This window comes from Equus przewalskii, chromosome 7, assembly GCF_037783145.1.
Source record: "Equus przewalskii isolate Varuska chromosome 7, EquPr2, whole genome shotgun sequence".
NCBI classification, from domain to species: domain Eukaryota; kingdom Metazoa; phylum Chordata; class Mammalia; order Perissodactyla; family Equidae; genus Equus; species Equus przewalskii.
In genome coordinates, this window is record NC_091837.1 from 23,181,195 (window position 1) to 23,194,399 (window position 13,205).

At 38.7% G+C, this 13,205-nt stretch overlaps 1 protein-coding gene across 2 annotated transcripts in view; it reads right to left on the reverse strand.

The window, feature by feature from the left end:
* Positions 1–154: 154 nt before the first annotated feature.
* The window catches only part of ANAPC5 (anaphase promoting complex subunit 5), a 38,449-nt gene continuing 25,398 nt past the window's right edge, over positions 155–13,205 (reverse strand). Inside the window, exons 12-17 of one of the 2 annotated variants that reach the window (XM_008508212.2) lie at positions 10,889–10,963; positions 7,858–7,979; positions 7,280–7,387; positions 7,053–7,200; positions 1,007–1,169; positions 155–597 (exon numbers count right to left, since the gene is read on the reverse strand). In XM_008508212.2, coding sequence (XP_008506434.1) covers positions 386–597; positions 1,007–1,169; positions 7,053–7,200; positions 7,280–7,387; positions 7,858–7,979; positions 10,889–10,963 — 828 coding nt within the window. In that variant the 3' untranslated portion in view covers positions 155–385. Of the gene's footprint in view, positions 598–1,006; positions 1,170–6,511; positions 6,661–7,052; positions 7,201–7,279; positions 7,388–7,857; positions 7,980–10,888; positions 10,964–13,205 lie in introns of those variants that run through there. The other variant, XM_070628988.1, reaches the window with a different exon arrangement.

Sequence of the window (13,205 nt, forward strand, 5' to 3'; positions counted from 1 at the left end):
GACCTCCCAGAGAGACCTACCAACACCCTAAATAGCTCTTGTCTGAGCATAGGTGTTAAACGAATTCACATAATGATAGAGAGTGTGCATAATTTCTAAAAAGATACTGGCAATTTTGTCCAGAGAAAAAATAATCTTTAACACTTGCACTAACTTATTTATAAACTGTTTATTAACAAAAAGTTAATGTCTTTTGCTATCAAAAGAAAAAAAAAAGGGAGAACAAAACAAATATGTATATTCTAGCAACGAAATACGACAAACTAATCAGAATGCAATTTTATTGACAGGACAGACATCAAGTCCATCGTTTATGTGGAGGGAGGGGGTGTGAACAAGTCCAAAGTCTTATACTCTGCACAGCAGCCCAGCAGGGCTGTTGTCACTAGAGGTGATTTATCAAGGGCACCCCATGGGAGGGCAGTTCCTGGTGTAGCTGCCGGAAGAGCATTGCACACCGATTCCTCTCTTGGGTCCTCCCCAGGGTATGGTAGAGTCTGGCCTGGAAGTAAACGACATCTCTGATTTGCTCTTTGCAGTCAACCTTTGCAAAATAGTTCTTGGCTTCATTGAGGTTCTCAATGGCGGCCTCCAGAGCTGATGGAAAGTGGGGAAAATACCACACATTTTTAACTGAACACTTCACATACAGTTTTCAAAACTTAATATCTACTTTTATTAATTTGACATGAACCAGATACGTTTATATTCTACTCTTTGAGAGGAAAAACATATATATACTAGGGTGAGGTTTTTAAAAGGTCTTTAGTCCTGATTTCTAGCCTGGAACCTGATTCTACAGAGTTAAAATAGCCATCATTTGTCCTCAACCTTCATGCCAAGCATGCATGTGAAAGCACTTTAAATGCTGCATGAAATTTTAACATATATCTGTGAACACTAAGAACTTAAATACTGTCCCCAATTTAAAGTCTTTTCTAAATCTTCTGGGTCCGAAGTTTTAGAAGTTTTCTGTAACAGTAACAATCTTTCTATTGATTCCTACCTTCTGCTTTCTTCAGTGGATCATAGGAAGCTGCTGAAGCCACTTGGCACTTGGCCACCAAGAACATGGCCCGGCCTTTGTCCAGGACAGCCCCATCAGCCAAGATGGGCTCAATGGCCATGTGGAGAAGACTTAAGGCCTGTTCTGGGATTCCAAGGATGAGCTGAAAAAGAAACATCGTGGCACTGCACACACCCACACCCGCTGCCCACAAAGGAAGGCCTTCATTCTGGCTCTTCTCTGCTGAACGGCATGTCTGGCTTGCCTTGTCCCCGACATGTACTACATAATAATATGCACCACACTCCTAGAAAATAGAATGTGTGACAATCTGATTTCAGACTATGATAGATACAGTAGGGAGTAGTTATTCACACTATGGAAAGATTTTTATCTTTTTTTTTTTTTTTAAAGATTGGCACCTGGGCTAACAACAGTTGCCAATCCCTCTCTCTCTCTTTTTTTTTTCCCTGCTTTATCTCCCCAAACCCCCCCTGTACATAGTTGTATATCTTAGTTGCGGGTCATTCTAGTTGTGGGATGTGGGACGCCACCTCAACGTGGCCTGACGAGCGGTGCCATGTCCGCACCCAGGATCCGAACCCTGGGCCACCACAGCGGAGTACGAACTTAACCACTCGGCCACAGAGCCGGCCCCAAGATTTTTATCTTTACCAAAAGATTCAGCATCAAAATTCTTTCAATTGGTGATTCTCAAGAATTGAATTAGCCATGTAAGAATCATTGTGGGAAGGGGAACCACTAAGAAAATAACTCAAAAGTATATAGTAAAAGAAACAACAAGGGAATTAAAATGGTACACTAGAAAACATCTGTTTAACACAAAAGAAAGTAGTAATGGAGGAACAAAAAAAAAGTAAGACATGGAAAAAATAGCAAAGTAGAAAAAGTCTTTTCTTATCCATAATTACATTAAATGTAAATGGATTAAACTTCAATAAAGGCAGAGATTGGCAGAATAGATGAAAAAAATTTTAAAAAAAAACCATGATCCAACTATATGCTGTCTACAAGAGGCTCACTTTAGATTAAACGACACAAATAGGCTGAAAGCAAAAGGACAGAAAAAGATATTCCATGCAAACAGTCATCAAAAGAGAACTGGAGTAACTATACTAGTATCAGACAAAATAGACTTTAAGTTGAAAACTGTCACAAGAGACAAAGGACATTATATACCAATAAAAGGGTCAAGTCATCAAGAAGATATAATTATAAATATATATACACCAAAAAACAGAACCCCAAAATATATGAAGCAAAAACTGACAGAATTGAAGGAAAAATAGACGGTTCAACAATAAAAGTTTGAGAGTTCAATACTCTCCTTTCAATCAAGGATAGAACAACCAGACAGAAGATGAGCAAGGAAATAGTAGACTTCAACAACATCATAAACCAACCAGCCCTAATAGTCATCTATAGCACACTCCGCCCAACAGCAGCAGAATACACATTCTTCTCAAGTGCACGTGGAACATTTTCCAGGATAGACCATATGTTAGGCCACAAAATAATACTCAATAAACTTAAAAAGAGTGAAATCATACAAAGTGTCTTCTCTGGCCACATGGAATGAAATTAGAAATCAATAACAGAAAGGAACCCGGAAAATTCAGAAACAGAGGAAAATTAAACAACAAACCCTTAAATAACCAATGGGTCAAAGAAGAAATCACAAGGGAAGTTAGAAAATACTTTGAGATGAACAAAACTACAACATGCCAAAACCAATGAGATTCAGTGAAAACCTATGGGATGCAGTGAAGCAAATTTATAGCTGTAAAGACATATATTATAAAAGAAAGAAGATCTCAAATCAATAAGCCAAACTTCCACCTTAAGAAACTAGAAGATAAACCCAAAGCTAACAGAGGCAAAGAAATAATAAAGATTAGAATGAAGATAAACAAAATAGAGAACAGAAAAATGACAGAGAGAATCAATGAAACTAAAAGTTGGTTCTTTGAAAAGACCAAGAAAATTAACAAACTGTTAGCTACACTGACCAAGAAAAAAAAAGAGAGAGGACACAAATGACTAAAATCTGGAATGAAAGTGGGTACTTAACTAACCTGACAGAAACGAAGAGGATTAATGAGAACACGATGAACAATCGTATGCCAACACCTTAGATGAAATGAACAATTTCTAGAAAGACACAAACTACCAAAACTGACTCAAGAAGAAAGAGAAAATCTGAATAGACCTGTAACAAGTAAAGAGGCTGAATCAGGAACCAAAAAACTTCCAACAACGAAAAGCCCAGGACCAGATGGCTTCACAGGTGAATTCTACTAAACATTTAAAGAATTAGCATCAATCCTTCTCATATTCTTACAAAAAATACAAGAGGCCACTATTTTTGAGGCTACTATTACCCTAACACCAAAGCAAAATAAGCTATCACAAGAAAACTACAGACCACTATCCCTTATGAATACAGAAGCAAAAATCTTCAACAAACACTAGAAACCAAATCCAGCAGCACATTAAAAGGATCATATACCACAACCAAGTGGGATTTATCCCAGGAATGCAACAGTAGTTCAATATACAAAAATCAATCAACATAATACACTATACTAATAAAATGAAGGAAAAACCCAACATGATCATCTCAATTAATACAGAAAAAGCGTTTGACAAAAATCCAACATCTTTCATGATAAAAACACTTAATGAACTAGGAATTGAGGGGAATGTCCTTGAACTAATAATGAGGCATCTATGAAAAACTCACAACTAAGATCATATTTCTTTTTTTTTTGCTGAGGAAGATTTGCCCTGAGCTAACGTCTGCTGGCAAACTTCCTCTTTTTTCTGTATGTGAGCCGCTGCCACAGCATGGCCACTGAGAGACGAGTGGTGTAGGTCTGCACCCAGGAACTGAACCCGGGCCACCAAGGCGGAACACGTTGAACTTAACCACTAGGCCACCGGGGCTGGCCCTAACACCATATTTAATGATGAAAGACTGAAATCTTTCCCCCTAAGATCAAGAGCAAAACAAGGATGTACACTTTTGCCACTTCTATTCAACACTGGACTGGAAGTTCTACCCAGGGCAATTAGGCAAGAAAAAGAGGTAAAAGGCATTCAAATTGAAATGGAAGAAATAAAACTACCTCTATTTGCAGATGCCATGATCTTATATACAGAAAACTCTAAAGAATTCCCAAAAAACTGTAAAAGGTAATAAACAAGTTCAGCAAAGTTGCAGGATATAAGATCAGCATACACTACTAATGCACAATCCAAAAATGAAACTAATTTTCAAAATTCCATTTACAATAGATCAAGAAGAATAAAATACTTAGGAATAAGTTTAAGAAACTGCAAGAATTGTACACTGAAAACTATAAAACACTGATGAAAGAAATTAAAGAAGACCTAAATAAAAGACATCCTGTGTTACTGGGTTGGAAGACTATAATATTGTTAAGATGGCAATACTCCAAACTGATCTACAGATTAAGCAATCCCTATCAAAATTCAACTACCATTTTTGCAGAAATGGGCAAGCTGATTCTAAAATTCATATAGAATTGCAAGAGAACACTCATACCCAAAACGATCTTGAAAAAGAAGAACAAAGTTGGAGGACTCTTACTTCATGATTTCAAAACTGAATACAAAGCAACAGTAATCAAAACAGTGTGGTACTGGCATAAGGACAGATACATAGATCAATGGAACTCAGTCCAGAAATAAACCTGTACATCTATGATCAACTGGTTTTCGACAAGGGTGCCAAGACCCTTCAATGAGAATAGTCTTTTCAACAAATGGCACTAGGACAATTGGATATCCATATGTGAAAAAACGAAGTTGAACTCCTACCTCACACCATATTCAAAACAACTCAAAATGGGTCAAAGACCTAAATGTAAGAGCTAAAACTATAAAATCCTTAGAAGGAAACATGGGCGTAAATCTTCATGACCTTGGATTAGGCAACAGTTTCTTAAATAGGCTACCAAATGTACAAGCAACAAAAATAATGGATAAATTGGACTTCATCAAAATTAAAAACTTTTGTGCATCAAAGAACACTATCAAGAAAGTGAAGGGGCTGGCCCTGTGACCGAGTGGTTAAGTTCACACGCTCTGCTTTGGCAGCCCAGGGTTTCGCCAGTTCGGATCCTGGGCGTGGACCAAGCACAGCTCATCAAGCCATGCTGAGGCAGCGTCCCACACGCCACAACTAGAGGGACCTGAAACTAGAATATAAAACTATTTTCTGTTGTATGGGAGGCTTTGGGAAGAAGAAGAAGGAAAAAAAAAAAGATTGGCAACAGTTGGCAATAGCTGTTAGCTCAGGTGCCAATCTTTAAAAAAAAAGAAAAAAGAAACAGAAAGTGAAAAGACAACCCACAGAATGGGAGAAAATACTGCAAATCATCTGATAAGGGTCTAGTATCCAGAATATATAAAGAATTCTTACAAGTGAACATCAAAAAGACAAATGACTCAACTGAAAAACGGGCAAAGGACTTAAATAGACATTTCTCTAACTACACCAATGGCCAATAAATACATGAAAAGATTCTCAATATCATTAGTCACTAGAGAAATGCCAGTCAAAACCACAATGAGGTACTACTTCACACTAGGATGTGTGCAATAAAAAAAAGAAAGGCAAAATAACAAGTGTTGGCAAGGATGTAAAGAAATTGGAACCTTCATGCATTGCTGGTGGGAATATAAGATTTTCTACAATGTAGAAAACAGTTTGGCAGTTCCTCAAAAAGATAAACACAGAATTATCATGTTAGTAATTCTACTCCTAAGTATACTCAAGAGAAATGAAAATATATATCCACACAAAAACTTGTACAGGAATAATAATAGGAGCATCTATTCATAATAGCCAAAGGATGAAAACAACCCAATTGTCCATTAACTGATGAAGGGATAAATGACATGCAGTACATCCATCTGCTGGAATATTATTCAGCCATTAAAAGGAATGAAGTAATGACACTTGCTACAACATGAATGAACCCTGAAAACATTACACTAAGTGAAGAAGCCAGACATAAAAGGCCAGATATTGTATGTTTCCATTTACATGAAATATCCAGAACAGGCAAATCTATACAGACAGACACTAGATTCGTGGCTGCCAGGGGAAGGAGGGCGGCAGAGAGGGGGAGTGACTGCTTAATGGGTATGGGGTTTCTTTTCGATGTGATGAAAATATTCTGGAATTAGACAGTGGTGATAGCTGCAAAAACATTGTAAATATTCTAAAAACCCCTGAATTGTACACTTTAAAATGGCTAAAATAGTGAATTTTAGGTTATGTGAATTTTATCTTAATTAAGAAAAAAAGAGGAAAAAGAAACTGAGGAAGCTGATAAGGAAAACAGATTCCTAGGCTCCTCCTCTAGAGATTCTGACTGACAGGTTCAAGGCAAGGCCAGATATATGGATATTTTTTAAATCTTCCCAACAATTCTCATGCACAGTTTGGGGAACCTCTGCTTTAGCTAGGAAATTCCTCTAGTGAGTTCAAAATTCATTCATTCAATTAGCATTTATTAAAAGCCTACTATGTATGGGTCCTACTAGGCACCACAGGATACAGCAGGGAAAAAACAGAGTCCCTTCTCTCATGCCTTTACATTCTGCAAGAGGAGACAGAAAACCACATAAAATACAATTCAATTTCCAAAACCGTTCAACAAACACAGCTCCCTCATTTCTTTACTCATCCCCTTGTTCAATCGAGCCTAGCTCCAGCCCAGCTAGTCACTAATATGATGCAGATGTCCTCAATGGAGTGGCGAGTCCCCCTTACTAAACACAGCTCAGTAAAGCCAATGCCACTGGGAGGTGTCATGTGTCACCAAGTACACAACTCCGGACTTCCGTGGAGGGCTCTCACAAGGACACTACGTCCCCAGACTTCAATATTAAGAAGTGAAAGCTCATTATTATCCTTTCAAAAACCAAAAAGTACTAACAGACTCGCCAGTTCTTGAGCACAAACCTGTGCTACAAAAACAGATCAGCTTACCTGGGCAAAAGCCAAGTTCAGCACCGTTTCGGAGGCCAAGTACTGTAGCCGGTACTCCTTGGAGAGCGCCAGAGCCTGCAGGAGCACGGGCAGCGCGATGGTGGGGGAGGAAGAGCGCCAGTACAGCTCTGCCACGGACAGCAGGACGCTGCCCGAAGAGGAAAAGACGGGATGAGAACGTCCAGCACAGAGGACCATCCATGAGAGACGCACGAGAGACCCCTTACCTGATCACCATTTCTGTATTCCTAATTTTCTGACAATGAATCAACAATTTTTGTAAAAGCTGGTGTGCCTCTGACATTTGGTTCTGAGCTTGTAGTACAACGGCTTTTCTGGTACAGAAACAAAAGAAAGACAACTGGTTATGTTGATGTTTTGCAAGCGTTATAAGTATAGTCACTTTCAGGGTTAGAATCTCTATTCCCTCAATTAGACTGTAAACCTCCCAAGAGGAGGAACCGTGCCTGATATAATTTTCGTTAAAAGAAAGAAAAGGGTGTGTGTGTGTGTGTGTCTGTGTGTGTAAGCCCAGACATGTATACACCAACATACACACACACATGCAAGAAAAAAACCTGGAATTACAGACATCAGAATGTTAGTGATTATCTCTGGGTGATACTTATTTTCTCCATTTTGCTTATCTGTATTTTCTAATTTCCTATAATAGACAGATAATAAATAGAAAAAAAGTATTTTTCCTAAGCTAAAGTTAATAAATTAATTCACACATAAAACAAATAAGAATAAACCCATTTGAGAATGACTTCATTCTGGGGTTGAAGTTCTCAAAGCTTCTTACCTATAGACACCCTCTATGCTGTTAAGAGCGGTGATTCCTGTAACAAGTGAATCAGCCAAATGATATTTGCCATCATTCATTGCTCTGTCAAACTGTATTTTTTGATCACACAGCATCCATAACTAATGAGAAAAAAAACGATTAGGGACAAAAAGGCAAATGTTCTCATTATTCAACAGGGATATAAAAGTATTTTGGCTTGCTTAGCAAACATCCTTATAACAATTCACACATATCCTTTTTTTTGAGATTAAAACATTTAAAAAAATATTTCAAGTATATGAACAAGCAGTGAGAATAAAATAACAAACATGTGTGCCAATCAACAACTTTGTCAAATCACAACATTTTGCTTTATTTGCTTCAGATACTATTACATGCTATTGAAGTCCTTTGCAAATTCCATTCCCCTCTTTTTCCAAAGTAAGCATTGGATTTGGTGTTTACCTTTCCCATTCATGTTTTTAACTTTTACAACATGCATACTTAAACAATATAAAGTATGATCTTGTATGTTTTTAAACTTTGTATAAATAAATAGTATCATACTGTACATATCCTTTCACAACTTGATTTTAAGCTCAAGATTATTTTTCTGGGACTTACACATGTTCATACAAGTAGTTCTAGTTCATTCCTTTTCACAATGAATATAGTTTTCAATTATATAAATATGCTACAACTTATCTATTCTTGTGTTGATGGGTATTTAGGTAGCACTGGTTTTTCACTCTTCTGGAACAGTGCTGCAACAAGCATTCTTATACATCTCTCCTTGTACAAGAGTTTATCTCAGTTATACAGCAAGCAGTGGAAATGCTGGGTTGTAGGACATATGCACCTTCACGTTAATATAGTGCCCATTTGTTCTTCAAACAGGTTATACCAATTTACACTTCCCACCAGTAACGGATTACTCTTTGATCCACACCCTCACCAACAACTGGTATTGTCAGATATTTTATTTTTTATTTTATTTTTTTTTAAAGATTTTATTTTTTCCTTTTTCTCCCCAAAGCACCCTGGTACATAGTTGTATATTCTTCATTGTGGGTCCTTCTAGTTGTGGCATGTGGGATGCTGCCTCAGCGTGGTTTGATGAGCAGTGCCATGTCCGCGCCCAGGATTCGAACCAACAAAACACTGGGCTGCCTGCAGCGGAGCGCGCAAACTTAACCACTCGGCCACGGGGCCAGCTCCCAGATATTTTATTTTTGGCCAATCTGATGGGTAGGAAATATCTCACCGTTGTTTTAATTTTCAATTCCCCGATCACTAGTTAGGTTGACCATCTTGTCATATATTTATGGGCCATACATGTTTTTGTTGTGAACTGCGAATTAAATTTTTTTTTTTACTGTGCACCTTTTAAAAAAAATGGCTAGAACTGTAACCAAAAATGTCCCATCGTATTAGAACTACCACAGAACCACACCTAATTCTTTCTTCCCCACAGCATCCCTGGGTGCTATCTTCTTTTACTTTGTTTGCTAACCACCTTGCTACCTGGGTACTTGGAATTCAGATCGCAGCCTGCTGAAAAGCAACAATGAGACCCCAGCTCGGCTCCCATGCCCATGGGCTCAGAAGGCTGAGAGGGGCCGGCCTGGCGGCATAGTTCTTAAGTTCGCATGCCCAGGATTTGTAGGTTTGGATCCCAGGCATGGACCTATACACTGCTCATCAAGCCATGCTGTAGCAGTGTCCCACATGCAAAACAGAGGAAGATTGGCACAGATGTTAGCTCAGGGCCAATCTTCCTCACCAAAAAAAGAAAGAAAGAAACTAAATAACATCAAAAAAAAAGAAGGCTGAGAAATAAACCTAATGAGGCAGGGCCAACACCCCAGGGGAATGGCAGCCTCAGGGACCAGCAGTGGCAGAGTCCCAGGCCCTGGTCTCTTCCAATATCAAATTCCCTAATCCAGTGAAGACTAAACTTGGTAAGGGAAGGAAGAGAAAGAGGGTCTTACAACAATTTTCTTGGTCTCATCAGGGCTGGAAATTGGTACAATAAGGAACAGAGGGCCTAGGACTCTTTTATAAAGTTTACTCCTTCTGGGTACAACATCTTCCCAAGAAGTTATTCAATTCTGGGAGGAAAAGATTAGAGTTGCCAAGTAAGAGACAAAACAACAAAACTGAAACCTAATTCTTGATCTATCCAAGGACATTGATGATTTATTTCCTTATTCCCATATAGTCAGAGATACAAGGAGTACTAACTTAAGCCAGGAAGACAGGAAGAAAAGAAGTAGAGGCATTGCTCATTGTATTGCACTTTGCTTTATTGTGCTTTGCAGATAATGCATTTTTCACAAGACCCTCCACCAGCGAAAAGATGAGACTCACCGAAGGCTTGGATCATGATTAGCATTTTTAAGCAATAAAGTATTTTTTAATTAAGGTACATAGTTTTTTTAGATATAATGCTAATGCACATTAATAAACTGCAGTATAGTGTAAACATAAGTTTTGTATGTGCTGGGCAACCAAAAAATTTGTGTGACTCACTTTATTTCGAACTTCGCTTTATTGCAGTGGTCTGGAATCGAACCTGCAATCTCTCCAAGGTATGCCTGTACCCTACTTTAAATCTTAGAGTTTATTTCTCAGCCTTCTTTTTTTTTGATGTTATTTAGTTTCTTTCTTTCTTTTTTTGGTGAGGAAGATTGGCCCTGAGCTAACATCTGTGCCAATCTTCCTCTGTTTTGCATGTGGGACACTGCTACAACATGGCTTGATGAGCAGTGTATAGGTCCATGCCTGGGATCCAAACCTACAAATCCTGGGCTGCTGAACCAGAGCATGCGAACTTAACAACTATGCCACCAGGCCGGCCCCTCTCAGCCTTCTTGAACAGAGCTCTCAGAGTCTCATATGGACCTATGTTGACCTCACTGCACAGATGTCATAGAAAGGAACCAAGACACAACAAACTGAGGGGACTCTAAAATATTCCATTTTGACAACAATACAGTAAAAACACTCTTTTCAGAGATACATCCAATGCCACGCAAAAGGCAGTTACCTGAGCATGCTGACTATTAGGCGGGAAGCGTTCCTTCAAGTGCTTTAACACTTCCGAAGCTGCAGCGAAACAGCCCTAAATAGAAAGATGCGATCTGATTAGCACACCTGTGTTGAAACCACACCTGCTGCACCGCACACCAGATGTGATATGATTCACGTGTCCTTGGTGCGGCAACCTGGAAGACACCAGGCAAAGACTGTCAAATATCCAAGGGCCATTTTTTTAAGTTCTAATACATTTTATTTGCTTATTTAAAAAAATATTTTTAATCATACATGTAATACGTGTTCACTCTAGAAAAAAACTTACAAAATATATGTAAACAAGAAAAAGACAAATTACTTTTTAACCCACCAAAGATAATTACAGTAATGTTTTGGCACGCATCCTTCTACACTTCTTTTATCCACATAAATATAAAACATATAAATATTCCGAAAACAGGTCTACATATACTATTTTTGTAAATTGATTATAACACTGTTTACTACATGGTAGGCTCTCAATAAATATTTTTTAAGCGAATTCAACTTGCAGTGTCGACAAATACAAATCTATATCATTATAATGTTTTACATCAAAATAATCTCCTAGTTTGAGATATTTTGGTTGTTTCCTATTTTTTCCATTTAAAAAAATGCTACAATGAATATCTTGGTGCATATATCTTTGCATACTTGTCTTATTATTTCCTTAGGATAAAACATTACAACTAGAATTGCCGGGCCAAATGGGAGGCACTTTTAAGCCCTTTGATATATATTACTAAACTACCCTCCAGAAACGTACCAAGTACTTTCACACCAGCACTCCATGCCTTTCTCCTCCCCCAAATTTAAGCATCTTTGCCTATCTGACTGGTGAAACTGCTATTTCATTACACTGACTTGAACTTCTTTAATGACTAGATTGGAGTTTTTTCATGATTTTTGGCCATTTATGTTTTTTCTGTGAATAAATGTTCATGTCTTTTTTATACTCTTATATTGTCGGAATGTTTATCTTTATCTTATTGACTCCAAAAGCTTTTCAATTTGTCCCACTCCTTTGATTAGGTAATATACCTTCTGTCTGTATTGCTCAGAGTGCAAGTGAATTTCATCTAACATAAGTGGAAATTACATTGAATTACAATAAAAGGTCACTAATGTTTTTATTCTTGTGATTTTAACTGGCCAATCTTGCCAATTATTTTCATCACTGCCGTAGGGAGATGGGCACGTGGACCTACATGGGTTGTCGTCAAACATTCCGGCCAACTAGCGAGAAAAGTGCACACGCTGCAGTACTCCCCAAACCATTCCCACTGTGACCTGCCAGTCCTGAGGCTGGGAGCGGAATGATACATGACAGCCCAGAATTACGCAGAAAGAGCAAAGGCGGCTGGCTATCTCAGTACTTCCTCTGGGACGCAGGAGGAAGCTCAGACACAGCAGTTCAGAGCCCCTGACTCCCTCATAGGTTCTCCAGAGCCCCCGTCACTGCCACGCCAAACTGCAGCATCCAGTTTATCTGGAGATCCATTTCAGAACACAATGTGAAGCACATACAAGGGAAATCAAAGGGCAAATGGAAACTCATGATAAAGCTGCTTTCTGTGTAATTAAAAGGTGACCGTCACCAGCCCAGTGAGTATATCTACATGGTGGATGTTCTAACACTAGAAGCTAGGTCTTTCGAAGGCAGGTTGAGGAAAGGGGGGAAGGGATTGAACTGAAATAAAGAGGCCACTGACCATCTTCCAGCTGTGCAATTAAAAGGCTTCCTGACATATCCTGGCCATCGAGCCAGGCAATGATGGGGACAGCAGGTTTTTCACATGAGCCCAGAGATGAAAAGTGGATGAAGATGGAAATATTAACATAGATCCAAAGCATGGTTAACTTTCAGGGTCTTACTCCCAGGAAAAATCACAGAACTCTTAACAACTGACCTTGTAAAAAATTTCAAGGCTAAAGAATTGAGCCAACAGGCCAGCCCCGTGGCTGAGTGGTTAAGTTCATGTGCTCCACTTTGGCAGCCCAGGGTTCACCAGTTTGGATCCCAGATGTGGACCTAGCACCGCTCATCAAGCCACGCTGTGGAGGCATCCCACAAGGAGGAACTAGAATGACGTGCAACTAGAATACACAACTATGTACTGGGGCTTTGGGGAGAAGAAGAAGAAGAAAAAAAAAAAAAACCATAAGATTAAAGAAAAAAAAAAGAATTGAGCCAAGACAAGATTTCTGTCAAGTAGTTTTCCATGCCAGTAGAAAAGAAAATCAATTCTATCCTACATAACTCAAAGAGAACTAAAGGAAAGTCATTCCAC